This window comes from Dacryopinax primogenitus (genome assembly GCF_000292625.1).
Source record: "Dacryopinax primogenitus strain DJM-731 SS1 chromosome Unknown DACRYscaffold_19, whole genome shotgun sequence".
Classification (NCBI taxonomy): domain Eukaryota; kingdom Fungi; phylum Basidiomycota; class Dacrymycetes; order Dacrymycetales; family Dacrymycetaceae; genus Dacryopinax; species Dacryopinax primogenitus.
The window spans coordinates 64,832-85,205 of NW_024467216.1; the positions used below are offsets into that span (position 1 = coordinate 64,832).

The 20,374-nt window shown below is 51.0% G+C and overlaps 7 protein-coding genes across 7 annotated transcripts; 5 read left to right on the top strand and 2 right to left on the bottom strand.

Annotated features, from left to right (window-relative positions):
* Positions 1-1,006: 1,006 nt before the first annotated feature.
* On the top strand, positions 1,007-1,269 carry DACRYDRAFT_57499 (uncharacterized protein; the record flags this gene model as incomplete). Its single annotated transcript, XM_040775450.1, has 2 exons — positions 1,007-1,170; positions 1,221-1,269. Coding segments are annotated over 2 exons (213 nt in total), but the record flags the coding sequence as incomplete, so codon positions are not given.
* A 1,544-nt stretch (positions 1,270-2,813) lies between these two features.
* On the top strand, positions 2,814-3,299 carry DACRYDRAFT_57316 (uncharacterized protein; the record flags this gene model as incomplete). Its single annotated transcript, XM_040775430.1, has 1 exon — positions 2,814-3,299. A coding segment is annotated over one exon (486 nt), but the record flags the coding sequence as incomplete, so codon positions are not given.
* Positions 3,300-4,427: 1,128 nt separating this feature from the next.
* Positions 4,428-7,231, top strand: DACRYDRAFT_18003 (uncharacterized protein; the record flags this gene model as incomplete). The annotated part of the gene is made up of 13 exons (XM_040771324.1): positions 4,428-4,464; positions 4,516-4,724; positions 4,756-4,836; positions 4,921-5,125; positions 5,184-5,210; positions 5,283-5,429; positions 5,479-5,694; positions 5,759-5,781; positions 5,806-5,881; positions 5,931-6,011; positions 6,061-6,120; positions 6,171-6,434; positions 6,468-7,231. 13 exons carry the CDS (start codon positions 4,428-4,430, stop codon positions 7,229-7,231), a joined length of 2,190 nt encoding a protein of 729 aa, XP_040625225.1.
* Positions 7,232-8,928: 1,697 nt separating this feature from the next.
* On the top strand, positions 8,929-9,949 carry DACRYDRAFT_110769 (kinase-like protein; the record flags this gene model as incomplete). Its single annotated transcript, XM_040769120.1, has 5 exons — positions 8,929-8,954; positions 9,009-9,340; positions 9,386-9,616; positions 9,668-9,789; positions 9,842-9,949. The coding sequence occupies 5 exons, from the start codon at positions 8,929-8,931 to the stop codon at positions 9,947-9,949; spliced, it is 819 nt and encodes a 272-aa protein (XP_040625226.1).
* Positions 9,950-10,720: 771 nt separating this feature from the next.
* DACRYDRAFT_24393 (uncharacterized protein) lies at positions 10,721-11,397 on the top strand. The gene is made up of 4 exons (XM_040773668.1): positions 10,721-10,936; positions 11,001-11,129; positions 11,181-11,269; positions 11,317-11,397. The coding sequence occupies exons 1-3, from the start codon at positions 10,815-10,817 to the stop codon at positions 11,212-11,214; spliced, it is 285 nt and encodes a 94-aa protein (XP_040625227.1). The 5' UTR covers positions 10,721-10,814; the 3' UTR covers positions 11,215-11,269; positions 11,317-11,397.
* A 241-nt stretch (positions 11,398-11,638) lies between these two features.
* DACRYDRAFT_70765 (uncharacterized protein) lies at positions 11,639-12,755 on the bottom strand. Its single transcript, XM_040775927.1, has 2 exons — positions 12,351-12,755; positions 11,639-12,291 (listed from the first exon to the last, which is right to left on the bottom strand). The coding sequence occupies exons 1-2, from the start codon at positions 12,400-12,402 to the stop codon at positions 11,717-11,719; spliced, it is 627 nt and encodes a 208-aa protein (XP_040625228.1). The 5' UTR covers positions 12,403-12,755; the 3' UTR covers positions 11,639-11,716.
* Positions 12,756-17,369: 4,614 nt separating this feature from the next.
* Positions 17,370-19,743, bottom strand: DACRYDRAFT_83456 (ku70-like protein; the record flags this gene model as incomplete). Its single annotated transcript, XM_040776626.1, has 8 exons — positions 17,370-17,543; positions 17,593-17,691; positions 17,744-18,184; positions 18,236-18,565; positions 18,624-18,726; positions 18,775-19,250; positions 19,295-19,392; positions 19,428-19,743. The coding sequence occupies 8 exons, from the start codon at positions 19,741-19,743 to the stop codon at positions 17,370-17,372; spliced, it is 2,037 nt and encodes a 678-aa protein (XP_040625229.1).
* Between the last annotated feature and the right edge of the window lie 631 nt (positions 19,744-20,374).

Below are 20,374 nucleotides of genomic sequence, written 5' to 3' on the forward strand. Positions count from 1 at the left end.
GTTGCCCTAACAGCAACCACCTGACACATCCTTGTGTCAGGTGGTCCAGTCAACCAAATCCATGCTTTCATTACAGCCATGGTGTACACAGCCCAACACCTTTGGCATTTATCAACAGTATGTTGTGAAACTGCTTTCAATACCTGATCTGCAACAGGATTGTGAAGGCTTACTTGCTGGGGACATTGAATCTGCATTATCAGGGGGGCCCACCTGACACATAGCACCCTTGGCCCAACTGCAAGGCCTCTTTTGGTTGCTCATCACTGGTTCAATGGTCAATTGAAGTCATTGGCTGACCTTGAGCAATTATTTTCACTGTTCTGAGTGCCTGGTTTTGATGGCACCAAGCTTGCACATGTCAAGTGGCATGCCTGCTTCAACAAACTCAATGCACTGCCTGCCTCCTATGGTCCTTTCCATTATGGTCCAGATTGGAAAAGCAAGCCACTTTGCCTTTTGGTGCCCCTGGGAGGGGCTTTGGGGAATTGGAATTATGTCCTAAGCAGGTTCTGATATTGTGACTTGACACAACTCACCAAAGATGTGGTTATGAATGACCGTCAATCTGGTGGCTTTTATTGGGAGCCTTTCAAGCTGTGGCAACAATTGAAGGCCTCTCCTTCTGAACCCCAGTGCCTGTTTGGCAAGGGGTTTACCAGAGACTACATGTTGAATGAATGTCAGCAGCTCCTTCACAGCCCTGTCAAGCCCAATTGCACTTTACCTCAGGCCATACTGGGGTTTTGCTTCTGGTCAGATGTGACTCAAGCTACTCAGTTTGGCCATTCTTACTTGTGGCCCAGCTATGCCATGTTTGTCAATCAGTCAGTGCACAAACATTGTAGTCCTATGTCAGGTGCCTGCCATCACTTTGCCCATTTTCTGACCATGAGCTCTCTGTGTCTGGGGGCTGGTTCCTACAGCTGACATACATGCTCAGCTTCCTCATCAGTTCAGTGAAGCATTCTATGCAAGAAGTGGCCACGCCCCCAATGCTTGTTTGCTTTCCCACATGAAGAGCATAATCATGCATGCAGCTTGGAGAACCCTTCTGAATTGTGAATTTGTTGAAGCATACCAGCATGGAATACCCATGCTGTGTGCTGATAGGCATCAGTGCCATGTATACTTTTGGATATTCACATACTGTGCTGACTACCCAGAAAAGTGTGTGTCAGGTGCCACAGATGGTGCTCAGCCTCACTCAAAATCCACAGGATGCTAATAGCCACCATCTGTACTCTGGGAGAGATGCCTTGTACATGATGTACAATGGGAACAAATGAAGTGTACCAAATGGGCTCAGAGTTGGACTGCCTTTTCCAGACTACCAATCAGCAAGTGGACACTACAGCTCACCAATTTGATGTACAGTTGGCATACAATGCTATATACAAGGATGGACATGGGGATTCTTCCACCAGGGTTGAGAACATCCTCAAATCTCAGTCCTATATCTCAATTCCAGTATGCATGATTCCACCTGACACATGCTGCTCTCTCATCATGGATAACCACAGAATGCCTTCAGCATCCTCCAACCACATGGTTTCAATGTGTATGATATGCTCCCCATTGATCTTATGCATGAGGTTGAGCTTGGCATCTGGAAATCATTGTTGGAGCACCTCATTTGGCTCCTGCACACCCTTGGGTCAGGCCCCATTCTCTTACTCAACTACTGCTTCTGCCACATGCTGAGCTTTGGAAGGGGCACCATCCATCCATTCAACTCTCATGGGGTTTCCAAGTTATCCTGGCTAGCCGCCAGAGATTATGAGGACCTCTTGCAGGTATGGCAGATCTCACCTGACACAACATCACACCTGACACTCCTCTATAGTGTGCCATTCCAGCCTTTGAGGGGCTCTTTCCTGAACCAGACAATCAGCTAATTATTTCTGTGCTGTACACTCTGGCCCTCTTTCACTGCCTCAGAAAGATGTGAATTCATGGTACAGATACTCTGGAGTTACTAGATGAGGTGACCACCTGGTTGGGCAATGTAATGCAGAGATTCCAATGGGAAACTTGTGTCAAGTATAGTGTGCCCACTCCCAATGACACCAGTTGTGATGCCAATGTTACCATTGAGGAAACCACTTTGAAGAGCATGCAGAAACACAAGTTTCAACAATCTGGCAACAAAGAGTCCCTTCAGGCTGGCGTGTCAGGTGTCCTTCGGGCTCCTGGTCAAGCAGCCAGTGTCCCCACCACTTTCAGTCTGCAGACTCCAAAATGGCACTTTATGGGTGATTATACTGCCTGTATCAGAAGGCTGGGTACAACAAACAATTTCTCCACAGACCCGGTAAGGCCCTTTCCTTGTGTCAAGTGACCTGTGATGCTGAATTGTATCAGGGCAAACTATCTCATTGGCAGGTCAAAGAGTACTACAGAAGGGCCAGCAAGATTGACTATGTGGAGAAGGTCTCCAAAGTGGAGTGCTGCATTGGGAAGATGGAGTGCACGGCCCAGTACTTGAGTGCAGAACAGCTGCCAATGGAGGCACCTTCCAATGAGAATCTAGTTGGCATGGGAGACCCTGCAACAAGTTATCATATGGCATCTACAAGCCATGCCTGGTCTCTTATCAGTGGATGGGAGCTGGAAGATCCCAATGATTGGTCATGTCAGGTGAGGTTCACCTGACACTTTGCATGACATTGCCATTGCTCATATTTACACAGCAGTTCTCCCAGTGTCTCAAGAACTATCTTCTGTTGCAAATCACTGGGAAGGCTCATGACAGTCCCATAGAAGACTTTTTGATGGAGGAAAGGGCGGAATTGTTGATCTTGCAAAACTGAATACACTGGCATATGGTGTGCTGCATCAACTACACAACATATGATGTGCGGCATGCTCAAGATACCATCCATGTGGGCAAGGGGCAGTGCGATATCATGCTTCTCTCTGGGGAAGATTCCATGGACTCCCATCCTTACTGGTATGCCCAAATGGTATGCATCTTTCATGTCAACTTGACACACCAACCCACCAACATTTGTACACCTCAATGGCATGATGTACTCTTGGTCAGGTGGCTAGCACAAGAGGACACTGACTCAACTGGCTCTCAGCTTTTCCAGCCACTGGATCAAGTGAGCTGGGTGTCTGGAGACAATGAGGATGCATATGGCTTTGTGGACCCATCCTCAGTCATCCACTCATGCCACTTGGTACCATGTTTCCACAGCAGCCCTGATGATGTTTCTGCATCAGAGGTGACTCTTCTGAAGAGGAAACAAGCTGATGTGCATATGGACTGGAAGGCCTATTATGTGATGAGGTGAGCATGCCTTGCTTCCACCTGACACTGGGCTGAGAACTGGAAGCAGGTTTGTTGACTGTGACATGGCCATGTGTTATCTGGGGGGGGGGGCAGGTCATCTGTACCCTGAGCTGTCTTTTCTAACCTTGAAGAACATGTGGAATTAGAGGAAGCACTCCATGTTTCCTCAAGACATCTCACCTGACACAGGGAATGGCAAAGTGTCAGGTGACCTGATGCTGCAGGATGACAAGTTTGAATCAGAAGATGATTCCCCCCCAGCAGACCATGGCCCTGGTGGGTACAACTACTGAAGGTACACAAAGCAACATCAGGCATTTCCGGGGTTGCTGAGAGATCCTAGTCTTGTCTTGTGGGCCAAGGTAGGGCACCTGGCAAGAAGAAGGTGCTTGAGGTGCACATTGATAAGGGCATGAAGGGTGGTAAAATGATCAGGCACCAGAGATGATACCCAGAGATGTTGTCATCATGCATAGATTGGAAGAGACCCAGGCCTGCCCAATCCACCCCAATATCAATGTTCAGGTGTGTAACTTAGAGCCACCCCTTCAGTTTCCATGTCACTCATACTGCAATAATTAGAAAAGCCAGGGAGTGTCACCTGGACCAGTGCTAGGAATGCAAACCCAGGCTGCATGTGCTGTGTCAGGTGCACTAAACATTGTATGAACCAACTAAGAGTGTCAGGTGAATTAATGTAACATAGTGGATTCATGGTGAGTCACTCATTTGATTAATGCCTGAATGCAATAACCTGACAATGAGCTAGTCTGACAACCAGCTCTGTGTCAGGTAAGGGTCCTGAGAAGCACAACCAGCAGTGTGTGAGGTAAGGGTCCCAAGAAGCACAACTGGGCCTGTGTGTGAGGTAAGGGTCCTAAGAAGCACCAGTAGGCCTCTTGGGACCCTGAATTGTGGTTCTCCTGATAATGAGAAGGCCAGATGCATTCGGAAGCCAACTGGACCCTGACAGAAGCATTCACGCCCTCTTTTTATGTGGTCTGATCAACTCTAACCACACCTAAGGCCAGCTTAGGCCACCTGATGCCACCTGCTGCCACCACCCCCTCCACTCTGCTTGCTCTCTGCTCAACTTCAAACATATCCTTTTAACAGCAAACCACCAACAATGCTCAACCCTGCCCCCTATCAGCATCTAAGAAAATGTAAGTACTTTCTCTTGTGTCAAGTGGAATGTACCTGACACATGCATACAGACAAGGTCACAGAGGCAACCTTGCAGTATGGTATGGCTCACACTTGTGAGCCATACCATGTCTTTCACTGCAATGAGGGGTGGGAGGAGGTGCCACCCAATGATGCCATTGGGAGGCTTGGGGACCTCTATGTCAAGGATGGGCCGGGGAAGGCGCTGCACACCTTTGCCAAGGTGGAAGTAGAGGGGGAAGGAAGGAGGTGTCGAGTAGTGGGTTGTCTGCCCTGATCTCAACTCCAAGGCGCCTGGACACCAGTCTCTGGTGCATCATCCAGTGCACAAGAGTCTGGTGCTCCTGGAGAGGGATGGAGTGGTGGGATGGGTGAGCAGCAGCTCTGTGTGCATGGCATGCTCCAGTAAGTCCTTTTCACTTGACATATCATATTAACTAATACATTATTTGCAGGCACATCTAAAGGCAAAGCCGAGCACATCCAGGCTGGCTGCATCAAGTAGCCCCATGAGGGCCCCAACAGGCTTGGCTGTGTCAGGTTGGAAGCAGTGCTGCTCTCCTGCTGGGCCAAAGAACTCAAGCCTGATCAAGGGCAAGGGGAAGGGGAAGGGGAAAGGGAAGGGGAAGTGGAAGGACAAGGGAAAGGCCTTGTTTACCAGTAAGTCCTACTCATAAAGGGTCAAGTCATTAAGGCAGCTGCCTAACTCCTGTGTCAGGTACATTTTTTGTGGAGAGGGAGGATGGTGAGTCCATGCTTACCAACTGGGAAATATCAGGCATACTAACTCTTGGCTTAGGAGTATTGTAAATTCGAGACTCTGATGAAGAAGATGAGCTTGACAGCAGGTTCGAGTCAGAGGAGAGGGAGGAGTCCTTGTTGCTGCCTCCCAAGAGGCAAAGGGTAAGGGTGGAGTGGCTGCACACATGGGCTGTGGAAGGGATTGGATCTTCCCAGGGAACAAGTAAGTACCCACCTGACACAACAAATGAAGAAGCTAACTGTGAGGTCAGGCATCAATAATGGGGAGATCTTCGGCCTGGGGGAGGAGAAGGTCATGGAGCAGGACCTCTCCTATGAGATTGAGGAGAGGATGGAGCTGCACTGGGCATATATGCAAGTGCTGGAGACTGTGGAAGAGCTGGAGGAGGAGCAGCATGAGCTGCAAGAGGAGATTTGGGTAGAGGTGGGAGAGGTGGAGGTGCAGGTGGGCCTGAGGTACCAGACAGGTAAGTGTCAAGTGTTAACCTGGTCCAGATCAACTACTAATCATCTTATCTTCACTTGACACAGATACTGTTGCCTCTCTGCCAATGGTATGAGCTCCATTTTTAAACAAGGCAGCTGCTACCAAGATGCTTGAGCTCTCAAGAGTGAGGGGAGAAGCAGAGAGCTTTGATCCCACCTTTGGTGCAGGTAAGTTGTGAGGGAACCAATGAGGAATCGACCTGACACAGCTGCGTAGATGGACAATCAATGCTCAACAAGCATTGGGAGAAGACAGAGGGCTGGGAAGGGGGGGACATGGGTAGCCCCATACTTGGAGGTACATCTAATGTCAAGTGTCAAGTAACACAGTCTAAGTCCTTTTGCAGATTCCACTTCCTCTCATGATGGGCTGGCTGATCTGAGGGAGGAACCCCTCAATCCCATTGGTAAGTCTTGTATATACATTGCCCTAAATGTGCACCTGACACAAGGACAGATTTCTACTTCTCTGAGCCACATGACCCTTGCTTGAGCCATCTCACCTTGCCCTTGAGCAAGGTGTCAATACAGATGCATGCCAATATGGAGAAGTGGCAGAACACTTGGTTACTCTTGGCCTTCAGGGATTGGCTTGCCTGTGGGCACCTGGCTACTATGTCAGGTGCCTTTGGCTGCAAAGTCATCAAGGCTGCCATGTCTAGGGAAGCACACATCAAGCCCTTCCCTACCTTCAGCATCATGGCCTTCATCAAGAGCCCAGGTGTCTAACTGACCAAGTTCCTGGTGCTTCAAGGCTTCCTGGCATCACCTGACAAAGGGGTGACAGTCTCCATGGTCAAATCTACCATGGTTGGGGATGAAGTCCCCAAAGCCAAAGTCCTGCAGAGCTGGATCCACCATGGTGCCCAGGGGTTTAATCCCCATTCAAAGGTCCTATCCCACGGTGTGTTTGATATCCTGGCTTCCCCTCAAGGCATGGGAAAAATCAGCTTTGGTGTACCTGATGCAGTGCTTCAGGTGTTGGTGGATGTTCATCTGCCAACAAGAGATATCTATGTCTCTACATTGTTCATGGGGAAGGGAAGCCTGACACTTCCCCATATCAACCTCATATTCTGTCATGTCACAGAGCTTGCAGTGAGGCATGAGCTTGATGGTGTGCCTGACAAGCTCTGGTTCCTTGCCCTGCCAACCTCAAAGAACTTGGCCCTCCTATCAAGAACAGTTCAAGGCACCACAGGGCATGACTATGGAGCTCAGCTCATTGCTGAGCTTGAAGATCTTTACTGGGTCTGCCAGATGGATGACATAGGCTTCATCCTCCCTGCCAGCTGGATCCATTGTGTTCAGTCCTTTGCCATCTTGCTCCATACTGGCTTCAAGTTTGTCTGCAACCTTCACCAAGAAGAGGCTCACAAGTATATTCAATGGATCATTCAGCAACTGTCAAACATTGGAATGGAGAAGACTGGGCAGGAGATGATCAAGGTGTTGGAGGAGGACCTGGCACACTGGGCACATGTTAGGTCAGCGCAGGCATGGGTGAGAGAGGCCTGAAAGGAGCTGGCTGCTGCTAAAGGCAAGAAATTTTCTTATAATTAGCTCATTAATCTTGGAACTAGATACCCATTGGCTATTTTTTTTGTATATACTGTACATTAATTGATCTTGATAATTCACCTGACACAAGACCCTTCCACCTGACACAAGTCTGTTTCACCTGACACAAGACCCTTTCACTTGACACACATGGAGATGGCTTCCTGCAGTGATTCCCCAGAGCACCATGACCTGTCAAGGGGTATACTGGTCATCTGGGGGCATAATGGTATGCAATGATCATTTAATTTCATAATGGTACATACTGGTAACTAATGCTAAATATCTATACTGGTTCAGTGTTAGCATGATGGGCCCATGCTTATGAGCAATGGCCATGCCTGATGCAACCTGGTCAGGGTCCTCATGCCTGGACCTGGGCGAGCAGGCTGCGGACCTTTTCACCAGGCCGTGTCATGGGTCTGCATGACTGTAGATGAATATATGTGCAGAAGTTTGCTCAGGCAAACACCAAAGCACCCTATACATGACATCTCCATGAATAATGTGGCTTCTATACTCAAGAAAGGCCAACGTCTGGAGCAGCAAGTGATTGATCAGGGGGTGATAGAGAGCAGAGAGCAATGGTTTTGCTTGGTGCTTTGCATGCTAGTAGATGTTTTCTGTCATGTGCCTTGACATCCTGACTTTACAAAAGCCAAGGGTGTTTGAGAACCTCCTGGGCTCCCCTCAGTTGTATGGTGGAGATGCCCATGCAAATGTGTGTTATCTTAGGTGATATACCATCTCATTTGGTTCTTGAAGGAAAACATGCTGTATGTTGTTCAGGAGCCTGGTACATGCCTAAAGACCCTCTTGGCAAGGCTGGTGCATGTATGACTTAAAAACTGGCAACTAGAAGCTGAAAGGGGTCCATATTGATATGGACTTTTGTTTGTGCCAGTTCTTACAAGATTGTGGGCCCAAATGTACTTTGTTCTTTGCCAGAAAAGCTAGAGCTTTTTGCCAGCTTTTTGGAATGCATGTTGTGTCTTGTGCTGGAGAAACAGGCCACAGCCAAAGAGATGCTGAGCCATCCTTGGCTCAAAGAATAGACCATCACCTATGTTTGATCACACCTCATTTAGTTTACCCACACTACTCTACAATGTGGACCTGTTTACAACTCTAGAAAAGCAGATTAGAATGAAATCAGTGTATTTGTAGCAACAATGAAACAACACACCATTAGTTAAGTATAGTCAAAGATGACATCAGTATTGCAAGTGAATGTCTGGAAATTATGGCAGGATCTGTCCTCTTGTTTGACAAAATCTTCCATATGGATGATCACTTTTGTTATGCACTGTTTATGTTGTGGTGGCAGGTGACTAAGGATGCGGGTCTGGGCGAGACCCCAATATGGTTGCACCGCATTCAGGCACGGCACTTGCACATGCAGCCCTGAAACTAGTGCCTTGAAGTTGAACGAGCTTGAATTTGCCATGACATCCTTGATTCCTCGACTGCTCTCGGTGGCCCGACGCTCTGTCCGAGGAATTTTTGGATCGCAACCTTTGATCCCGCCATGGCTCGTAGCAGAAGAGCCGCTAGACACATATAAACAGGGCGGTTTTCTTCCGCTGCATCTTGGCGATGTTCTTCATGACGGTCGATACCGTGTAGTGACCAAACTAGGTTAGGGGACAGAAGGAATGGTTTGGCTCGCATATGATAACAAGTAAGTGCAAGCAATGTACACATGTCAGCCAGTGCTGAGAAAGGCTCTTGGCAGAGATGCAAGACATGTAGCACTCAAGATCTTCGCTGCCCGGACACATGTGAAGGAATACGAGAGACTCATAGATTTATACGCAATGTTCAACGAGAAGAACACCCAAGGGCAAGCTGATCATATTGCGAGGCTTTTACATCACTTTGAGCACTCCGTCGGACCGAGCGGCACTCATTTCTGTGTTGTGTCTGAGGTACTTGGACCAGATCTCTACAGCCTACTCAGGTCACGAAAGTGGCAAAACCTTCCGGAAGAATCAATTAAAACAGTCGCTCGGCAATTACTTCAAACTCTTGATTTTCTGCACACAGACTGTCGCGTAGTCCATGCTAGTGAGTCTTGCTGTACGAATGACGCAGTGCCTGATGGTGATCCAGATCTCAAGGCAACAAACATCCTTCTTTCCATCAAAGCAATTGATGAGGATATTGAATCTGAGCTTGCGCAGAACCCGACGGAATTATACTATCTCCCTGAATCGGAATCCCATTCCTCCATCACGGATGCACACCTTCCACGATACATTGTCCGAAGCCACCGGCCTTCTTTTGGTACTCACTCTGTGGACATTGAAGCTCTTCAAATCAAACTCATAGATTTCACATGCAGTAAGTGTGGAAGTTGCTGGTAGCATAGACCAGCACTCATGGAGTGTGTAGCCCAGAAGCTGGACACGACGTCCCAGGTACCGACAATAGAGCCCACGGGCCTCTGGGCACCTGAGGTTATTGTTGGGTATCGCTGGACTGAGGCCGCAGAGATCTGGACCGCTGCGCTGGTCGTGTGTTGTCTAAGCCTTGTACTTGCACGTTCAACCTGACCATATTCTGTAGATCTACACTGCCTGGATGGGAACAGAGGTTATCGACGCGTCTGCGGGGGCAAAAAGAAGCCCTCGCTTCAGCGGCGAGCTTGGTGCAAATGATTATCCTCCTGGGTGATATTCCGCCTCGCTTGATCAGCGAAGGCAAACGAGCTGAAAACTACTTTTCGCAAAACAGCAGTGAGTGCTCCTAGACACCACTGGATAGCGGTGAAACCTGACACAAGCATGCATAGAAACTGGGAAATGGCAACTCAAAGGGGCAATAATTGATATCAAAGACTTTCGCTCGCGACGATTCTTACAAGAGCGCGGACCCGACATTGTTCGATTTTCGCCAGAGAAACGGGAGCTTTTTGCGGCGTTCCTAGAGCGCACGCTATGCCTCGTTCCGGAGGATCGTGCTACAGCCAAAGAAATGCTGAATCATCCATGGCTCCAGCAGTAGAGAAGCCACGATGTTCTCTCTCCTATCTACCACCACTCCATTCCGCATCTGTGTACATTTCAGGAACGAGTCCTGCCCCACACCACTCAAACTTGGAGACAGCGCCATCTGGTAAGATATGCGTCGTGTAATATGCTTGTTGTTCTTGTCGCGGTCATAGTCGACCGTAATTCAACACTTGCCATCCTTCCGTCCTGGCGTGGTGTGAGAAGAGAGCTCGCCCCGGCGAGTCTTTATTCCCAGCAATATGGCCCTCCTCCTGCAGTCGGTTGAACAGCAGTCGTTAATGCTCTTTGGGCCGGTCGCATGGGACGCGGTTCGGATTGAAGTTTCTCAGCATCCGTGGAAGTATTCGGGTGTTTGACTCATCAACGCTTGTTTCAGTTGAACCGCGTCTGCGACAACTCATACTCGTAGGGTTTTCCAATGCGAATCACTCCCGCCCTCTTCAAGAATATCAAATGTCACTTCGACCCGAGTTGGGCCCATAAGTTATGGGGTGCACAGTCTTGATAGCAACATTCGCCAAGTTTTGATGGACGAAGAGATCGTATACTCGGCCAGCATCCAGGATCAACTCATATTGACCATGCTCATCAAGCTTGCTGGTAGGGGACAGACGCTAGTTGATCGTGGTGCAGTCTCTGCCACAATCCAGTACGCCGCTTCACTGAACATTCCCCGCTCGCGCACTCACAGGCCTACTCTTTGCGTGGGCCAGTTGCATGCCTCGCAAGAGCTTGAAATCCGACCTAGAATACACGACCGTCAGCTTCTTCAGGGAGGACGATAGCTTTATCACAAAGGTTCATGTATTGCCAGATGCACGTATTTTCAGAGATGAGGATGAGTACGTGATGGGTTCGAACGGCGGATTGTCCCTGAATGACCTGACGAACAGATTATCCTCGGACGTGAAATTGCCGAAGGAATAAAGGTTAACTACGATGAGAGGTGTTGCATGTCGAAAGACTTGTCCTTGACGCTGAGGTATGCGCTGGCTGCGTTCGTCAGCCAGATGAAACATATCTCTGTAGGGGTTGTTTGAAGACAGGATTCCAGGAAAATGCCCAAAAATCCAACACTTTATATCACGTCCATAAATTACACACCTGTTTTTACCACTACACTACACTACACGGATGTTATGCTATGCTGCAAGACGACGCATAATGTTTCTTCCAGTTCTTTGCGTTTCCGTCTGCGCCGATAAAGTACGACAGGTGTAAGTCCTAGGATAACAATAGTAGGGGGCGGCCTTTTGAGGCGCCAGCTCGGTTGGTTGCGTACAGCGTAGAGAAAAGCAGAAGTGTGTGTCGTGTATGCCCTAAGAATGTCGAACCATGAGATAAGGAGATCGTGTCTGTCATAAAAGTCGTAAGAAGTTGTTCGTCTGAAGTGTCTTGTAGCGAAATAGTGTCGAATGCCTCAGCAGCGTTAGTATGCGAAGTCGCGCTTGATAAGCTTGTGCCTCTTTGCTTCCTCTTCCCTCAGCCTGCTCATGTCCTCCGGGCCATGCACCGAACTGCCTGTAGCGGAAGCCGCAACAGAGCTGCCCGCCCTCCCCTGCGGGTAGTACTGTCCCGTGCTGGTAGGAGCCGGACGTGCTCCATTAGCCCAGGGCGAGCTGGGAGGTGGGAAGAATAGAGTGATGGGAGGCTTCGAACTGGCCGACATGGAGGAACGACGGGATGCTGCCGATGCGGCGGAGGCAGGGGCGCTGGTCGTTGGGGGCCCAGACGAAGGGGGATGTTCGCGTGGCGCAGGGCCAGAAGCAGGTCGATCGGGATATTGCTCCCTCACAAGCCTGTCTGCGCTCTGTGCTGCCTCCCTCTTCGCGCGCTCCTTGTCCAGCCAGGCGAGGCCCTTGGTCTCCACGAGCTTCTCGATCTCTGCTGCTGCGAAAGCGGCGAGGAGTTCCCTAGCGAGGGAATGATGAGGCGCGTGCCCCTGTTGGCGGAGATTATCTTCCCACATGCGCATTGCTGCGAACCCAGCAGCAGCAGCGATGACTGTGGAAACAAACGTATATCAGAATCCAACTCGCATCAGCTAGAGTGGAGTGACTTACTCTCATACGTCAGATGGGCCCTCGGCTCCGCAGTAGATCTGACGTTCCCCATCCCTCCGCCTTGGCCGTAAACCAGCTCCCAGTCGCGCCGGCCCTCGTCATACAACCTGCTCCTCGGCACCGTAGCTCGTGACCGATAATCTTCTTCTCCCGACACACTCCGGGCACTTGAGCTGGGGAGAGAATACGTGCTCCTAGCAATGCTTGCCGGTGCGCTCTGCGTATACCCCGGGGCTACTGTTTGTCCCTGCGCTGGGGGTTGCAGATGCTGCGCCTGTGAGGAAGGTGGGCGATACGGGTTTCGCACGTCATATGCGACCGGGCGCGTAGGGTATACCGGTTCCGGCGATTGGTAGTTCGAGCCAGCGATGGAGGATGGCTGTGGATGGGTGGCCAGAGCAGGGTGGGTCTGGGTCTGTGGGGGGTGATAAGTAGGCGCAATTGTGCTAGAGGCTGAGGCAGCAGGAGCCGTGTATGGGGCCGTTGCGCGCACAGGCGCGTGATTGGTCGCATATCTCGGTTCCGGTCGTACGATATTGAGCAGCATGCCGTCCTGTCCGTTACGCGCGTGAGTCTGGAGTACGATCCCGTTCTGCTGTGGGGGTTGGCTGCGTGCTGGAGTAGAGTTTGGAGCAGGAGGGAGGAGAACAGTGGCGCGAGCGGGTGCTGTGCTGGCAGGTTGCTGCGTGGGCATCATGTGTCCAAACGCGTCACGCCCGTCCCTCGCCGCGCTCGCACCCTTCCACCTCCCCAGAGTGTCCGGCGTCTCGGGTTCGCCGTTGACGACCCTAAGTCTGCCTGGGCGATCCTCCTCTCTGCCATACCTGTGCACACTGGCGCTTCCGAATTTGAGCTCTACAGGCGAGCCGGAGGCATTGATCGTCTCCCGTCTCTCGATCGCCGTCATTGGAGGTGGGATGGTCAGCGGCGCGGGAGGGACAGCAGGGCGGGAACCGAAAGAGAATCGACGACGACGCTGTTGTTGTTGTTCCGGATCAGGTTGGAATGAGGGCTGGGCACCGAGAGAAGGGGTGGTAGCATGGCGCTTTTTAAGGACGCGGTGGGGAAAAGCGGTAAAGAAGGGGCGATGGGTATCCTCTGCGACTTGGGGAATAGGAGCGGGTACGGGGGTGCTGGTTGTGGGACGCATACGAGGTTGGGTAGTAGGAGGTAGGGCAGAGGCGTGTGAAGGATGGGGACGCGATTGAGGTAGAGGCTGGTCGAGAGAAATATACACAGGTTGCTGAGGTTGAGCAAGTGGGGCAGGCATGACTGCCCTCACTGGCCTCCTCGTCGGTGGACCCAACGGTCCTGCACTATCTCGCCTCTCCCTCTTCCCCTGCACCGTTGGGGGGGCAGCGCCAGTGCTCATCCTTCGCTCTCTTTCGGCACCGACGTACCAGCTCCCAGGCTGAGGGACCTGAGCCTGGATCGTCTGCTGAGGGGGAAAGGCGCGTAGCTGAGCCTGGGTTGGATAACGTCCTGGACCGGCCGTTCCGATGTCGAGTGGTGGGAGGGAAGAGATGGAGCGGGACGGGGCAGGAGCGAAAAGTGTTGAAGGCATTGGTGGTATAGGGGTGATGGGTGATGGGTGTTTAGGAGGTGGACGTGGTTGCGCGTGGAGGGTTTAAACTAGCGTGGTGGTGGCGGCAGATAAAAGATATCGTTACAGTCTAGTAATTTGTCGGTAGAATAGCGACGGTTGTAGGATGTCGACAGTAGTGAGGAGAGTTATGAACACTCGGTCCAAGGCGTCGTAATATCCTCCAAACGCGGTATGGCGCTGTTGAGCCAGGTATATGCGCGGCAACGAAGAAATTTCCAACGCGTCTAGACTTCTCTTCTTCTTGTGTGTTATTCCTGATCTTCTGCTCTGCTGCTACGCCGTCAGTGGATTAGCGGTGCTGGGTACGGGTGATAGGGGTTGCGAAACGCACGGGGAAGTCGTAACCGGCACTGCCCTCGTTGTGGTCACCAACTGACCAAAGCCAAAGGGATGGGCACTGACGTCGGCTCAGCGTGTAGGACGCGCTGTGTTCACGAGGCGAATTGTTGGTTGGTAGAATATCTGCAATTGCCTGACTCGATAATAAATCAAGCTGTTCGCTGTTAGTCGCAGGTGATGGTGAGAAGTCAAGTACAAACGACGTTGCCCCCCGTCGCCTCCCCCTCGCTCCTCACCGCACTAGCGGCTGTCCCCGTTACCCAATTCAGGGTCACCGGAGCTTCAGTCAATCCCGGTCACCTAACCTAGCATGGAGCATCTCCTGACGTCAATAACCTAGGATAAAATAATAATAATTCAATTCGTTGATATTCATCGCTAACCAAAATTCAAACAATATCCAATACTGCCATTAGTACTCTTGAGGCTGACGAACCTCTTTCCTTCTAAGCCTACTATTCAACCCTGAGAAACCGCCCGATCTCCCCGTCCCTTCTTTCGCTGCCAACGGCACCGCCGGTTCCCATCATACAGTCCAAGCCGTTTCGGCAGTTGATGGAATAAACTGCGCAGATTTGCCGCCCATTTGATATAGGTCTATCAACCCTGTTTGTCAGCAAGTACATATTGAAATATATCGACGGAATGCCCGGCGTCCGTGCTGCCCCGATAGAACCGCCTAGCCCATGGCCAGGCCTACTTCTATGCAGACGAGAGATCCGCCATCTCCAGCTCGCGTGAATCTCCAGTACTGCCTACCAGCTGCGCAGATGCAAAAAGCTTTGTAAGTGCAATAGAGTATGGCCTGGCCTCTTCATCAGCTGGAAACTCACTCCCCGACAAGGGGGCCAACCCTTGGTCGGCTGGCCAAACACCGTCCAGCCTCAATCAGGAGCCACACACATTCCATATCTTCTCATCTCGGCCGTAATCTCTCGCATCTCTTTCCACCCGTCTTCTCCAGGGTCCAGATCTTGCACTCTCTCTTCTCTTCCAGTCTTCTGCTGGCACCCACCTCGTGTTACTGCACGTGTAGTAAAAAGTAGAGTATGACTCGGCCTTGCAAACGTCCGAGCTCAGCTGGCAACACGTGTCGCTTCTAGCGCCGGGTTTTTCCAGTCCCGCAGACGCTCAACGTACTGCGGCGCATGTGATAGGGATATCGTGCACGTAGGCCTCGGGAGTTGAACGTGCACGATGCGAGACCTTCCATATCATCATTCCCCGGCGCTGTACCAACTTTGTTGGCTTGTCGAGAAGGATCTCCACGGATTGAAAGGCCATGGAGAAAGAGCTCCTGTTTTAAGCTTTTTACCTCGCACATTTCCCTTGGCCGTTCCAATTGTGATCTCCACAAGCTCAATCCAACCTTGATGAAAACAGCAATGATATGCACCTTGGAAAGCTTCCTCAATGCCACGACTTGGAATTGACGCCCGTATCACTGCAGTTGTCTTGGCAGGCCTGGCGTTCTTCAGGCGATAGTTCACCGTCGGATTGAAGTTTGCAGACATCGTTCTTATCAGCTTGAATCACTCTCCTTGGTACTCAGACGTACCAGAGTACCGGTATCGCCTGTCGACTCAAGCAAGGTTCATCAACGATCCTCGGACATCATTCCACGGACCGGGGTTGGGCGACAAGACAGTCCCAACGACGTCAGCTCATGCGTATCCGTTGTGTCCGCAGTAACCTGCACAATGGAGTGTCTGCCTCGTAGCTGTGCTGCAGATCGCCGATCTCGCTCAAGACGATTGGGACAAGAACCCGCTGATCTGCGTCATAGCGCCGTCCTTCGGCGGCTGAGACGACGCGCGAGGATCTCGGCAACGTTTCCTCATCTATCTGTATACGGTCAGCAATAGAGGAAGCGTGAAACGTAGTCATATCGTTAAAGAGGGTTGGAAGCGATCATCTTTCGCAGCGAGGTCTTTCCATTTATAGGTTGGCGTTCTATCCAGCGACCGAATTGGTCCCATAGACCCGGGTACGGTATTATCGTGGCGCATCTCTCTCGGGTTAGGATCGATTATGATGGGAGAAGCAGACAAGTCCATCCGGCGCATTGACAGGCCTCGGAAGATTCCGTGAAGTGGGGCTCTAGAAAGAAAGCGAAATTCTAGTCCATGTCGATACCCCGCCCGTGATGCGAGCCATAATCTCCTCCTCATCGGACGCTGCGATCACGGCTACTCGTATCCCACATGCACATAGAAATCGCGAGAATAGAAGATGAGCGCACAGAACGCGTCCTGCTTTAGGCAACATCAGATAGCCAGGACAGATTACACACACTCTAATTGGACGCGCTTCTGACATCTCAACAACAATTTCCCCTAATAATCTTTCTGCTGCCTTCTTGATCTCTGTTGACGTTTGATGATCTAGAATGGGCCAAAGGATAAATTGAGCGAGGAACACGTGGGTCCGCATCAAGTTCCAGTCGGCGAACAAAAGAGAGTGATCGCGTTTCGGAGACAAAGGAGGGACCGTCACAGCGGTGCCGCATCGATCACGGCAAAGACGAGTATCCTAGGACGACAACAAGGGCAAGATCCTCGCCATCGTTGCGAGCAACACGCCACGAAGTTGTTTGCTACCACTCATAGAGACCGAGGGTTGGTGAGCGGAGATAAGGACGAGCAACTATATTCGGCTCCGAGACATGACATGAAATCCCTGTTTCTTCCAAACGCTTCTGACTTACCCATGACACAAATGGTGTGAGCTTAGACGGCGTACTCCAAGGAACACACAAATGATCGCATTATTTTGACTACTAGATGTAATGGTGCGATCTGCCCCCTTCCCCCCTCTGTTTGTCGGTCAAATTTGCAACAAAAACAAATCCTAGTCGTCATCAAAATAGTTTATGCTCGTCTCGGAGCCAGCCGAGAATCGATCATAAGAAGTTTCGCTTCTCGTTGTGGGCCCGGCCGCCACTCGCCGGCTTACCAAATTGTCTTGAGAGGCGACGAGATGTCCTCCGCTTCGTGCTTAAGCTCATTAGTAGACTTGTGACTCATGCATGCCCTTATAGTATACAAGATAGACATATAACGAACAATGACATATCAACCATGCTTCGACAGATACTGCTCCACCTGTTCCACCAACTCCGCCTTCCTTTTTCCACTCGGCACGATATCTCTGCCTCTCAAGAAGCCTGTCAGTTGGACGACAGTAAGCTTGTTAATCTGTCCACTGCTGTGTTTCGCGCGAACTTCTGCTTCGTCAACTGTTGTATCCTGTTTGACCGTCAATTGCATTTCTCTTTGGGTAGAAACAGGGACGGACCGCTTGTCGCTTAGCGCCCGTTGCAACAGCCACGACACCTGCGCTTCGCTTATCGGCATCAACCGAATCCTTGAATTGCTCAATGAGCTTGCCGGCGCGCTGAAGTTTCAGGTTAGTACTGCTATCACGTCAACCAGGAGTGATGTCGCACCTTTTGAATCGACGCATAATTCGGTACAGTCAAATCCTCAAACTCGCTCGGATCAAACGCTTCATTAAATGCCGCGGCCTCCAAGTTCTTGTAATGCAGCCTGAGGGTCGGGTTAGGGTAGTTATCCGCGTCGTATCCTGCGCGGATCGTGAGCTTGTTGATCCAAGCCAATGCGGCGTCTTTCTCATGTTCGGTGCATTGCATCAGCTGATCGTAGGCCGACTCGCGAATATCGTCCGCGAAGGGGAAAGGGATCATATGTAGTCCTGGGGGAAGGAGTTGGGCACCAGTGTCAGAGTCCAGCTCCTCTTGTCGCGGAAGGAGAGCGACGAATTGCGGGGTGTAGCCACGTCGTGTGACCGAGAGCGCTATGCCAATCTTGTCTTTCTTGATGAGGGATTGTAGCAGGGCGGCAAAGGTGCGTGTGCTCCCTGTGTAGTCCTACATGCGTGGATAAGCAAATTTTCCGGGCTGGAAAGCGAATGAACGTACATCTTCTGATGGATAGATAAACACTGAATGTTTCACATTATCAAAGAATGTGAGCTCCCCGCGATCCTTGAACCCGAGCAGCTTGATGCTCGGCTCGAGGACCATGCTCCTCAGCTCCTTCATCCTCTCCGGGGTAAACAACACTTCGTGTCGCGTGACCGCAGGCACGCCTTCTACGACAAGTATATTTCCCCGCCGACCGCGCATCTTTGGCTTCTTCTCTTCGGTCTCGTCCACCTCCATGGGCTCGTCTTGCTGCTCGTCACCCCAGGTCTTGCCGAAGGGTAACGCGTATCGAATGTCAGTTTTGGGGACTTCACCTTGGTCATCCTGTCACGACCAGGTCAGCGAAAGGTGATCTAACGAGTGGAAAGGGTAGTTGACACGCCTTGTCAATATAGGTTGTCTTGACGGTTGCTTCCTTCAGCATCCCATCCCGATCCGCAAGATACTTATATTGTCCCTTGCTCTGCACAGTCACGAGCCCATACCTATTCCGGTCATCAGCAGTCACGTGAATGTCGAAAAGTGACACGTACCCCTTGATATCAATAGTGATCCCCTCGGCCAAGATGAGAGGGACGTGGAACAACGTTCTCCTCGGTATCTCCCTAACTTGCATCTCCCTCAGGAGCTCCTCAAATCCGGACACCAGGTCACCCTCGCCCGTGCTACTCCCGCCTTCCTCCCCTTCGCGCGAGAGCGCCTCTCTCCAGAATTTGCTCGGATCGAATGTGTGCTCTGGAGTGGATATAAAGAAAGGTATGATATTCCAACCCTTTTCGTACGTGTCGCCTGCGCGAGTGCGAGCAGATTGAAGGAGCTTGATACGTCGGTCTGCCGGCAGGCCAGCAGTGGGGTCGTCTTCATCGGTCAGAAGGAATATCCGATGTGTGCCGCTTTTCGGCGCTCCTGTACGTAGCATAGCGTTACACGCTGTGAGCATATCGCTGATGGGCATGTGTTCTGTACTCGGCTGGAAACGTTTTCTCAGGTAAGTCGGGTTCTTCTCTTGCTCTGCATTGGGGTCAGATGGTGAGAAAGATGGGAAAGGAAGACCGCACGAGCAAGTAGATGCATCTGCTCCTGTATGCTCTCGGCCGTGATGAGCCCCACCTCTTTATACACGTACATATGCCGATAGTCCCCTTGCTTTTCTGCCTACTCGTACTGTCAGCACATCATACAGAACGTGAAAAGGCAAAGGAGCGCACTGTGTCCCAGAAGACGATCCCGACTGAATCGTTCGGTCCGACGACGACCTTCCTCTTTTGCAGCTCGACGGTGCTTCGCAACGCAATCTCAAAACTTGTCCTGCCTCTCCCCTTTCCCTTCTCATCCTCATCTTCGCTCTTCAATAGCTCTTCTCGCACAGTGTGCATTGATTCACTGCATTGGATGGCAAGGATGATCGCATCCTTGGAGGTGGTCTCCCAGGCTGAGTAGTCCACCTCGATATCTTCAGCTGCGTCATCTAGCCGCCAGTCGGAGTAGTCGTTTGTCGCCATTGACAGAGGTGGTTTAGTTTGTAGTGTGCGCGACGGAGAGGAATATACATGCGTGACTGTAGATGCGCCTTGTTGTGTGTGACACAGGGACGCGACCAGTCACGCGTAGCTTGTGTTACATCAGCTGTATTCTAATTAATGCAAAGATGACTCGGATTGTTCTGTTCTTGCTATCCTGTGACTGTTGCATACTGTTGACTCACAAAGGCGGCGGCGGTCTGCCGAAGTGCAGGGATGTTGGAGCCATCGATATCTCCCATCTCCATCTATGAGTTTTACAGTCCTGCAGCAGAGGGACAATCCATCAATAAACTCGAATCAATACAACCACTTCCCATCTTCCGCAGTGACAAAACCTTTCAAGCCGGGACGCGTCCTCTCTTCTTCCTCCAAGAAGTCTCAATCGATATCAACGCACAACATTCTATGCCCGCGGACGAATAGCTCGACTTCAGCCATCGAAGGAGAAACAGAGCTGCGCCGGTGCAGGATCGGTTGTGTTGTGTCATACAAGGATGACGGTGCCGGCGAGGTAGCGCCGGTCGTTGGAGGGATATAATACGCGCATCCGGGCTTGGTTCATCTTCAGCAAATCATCAAATCAGCAAATCATAACTTTCACTCGAGCGAC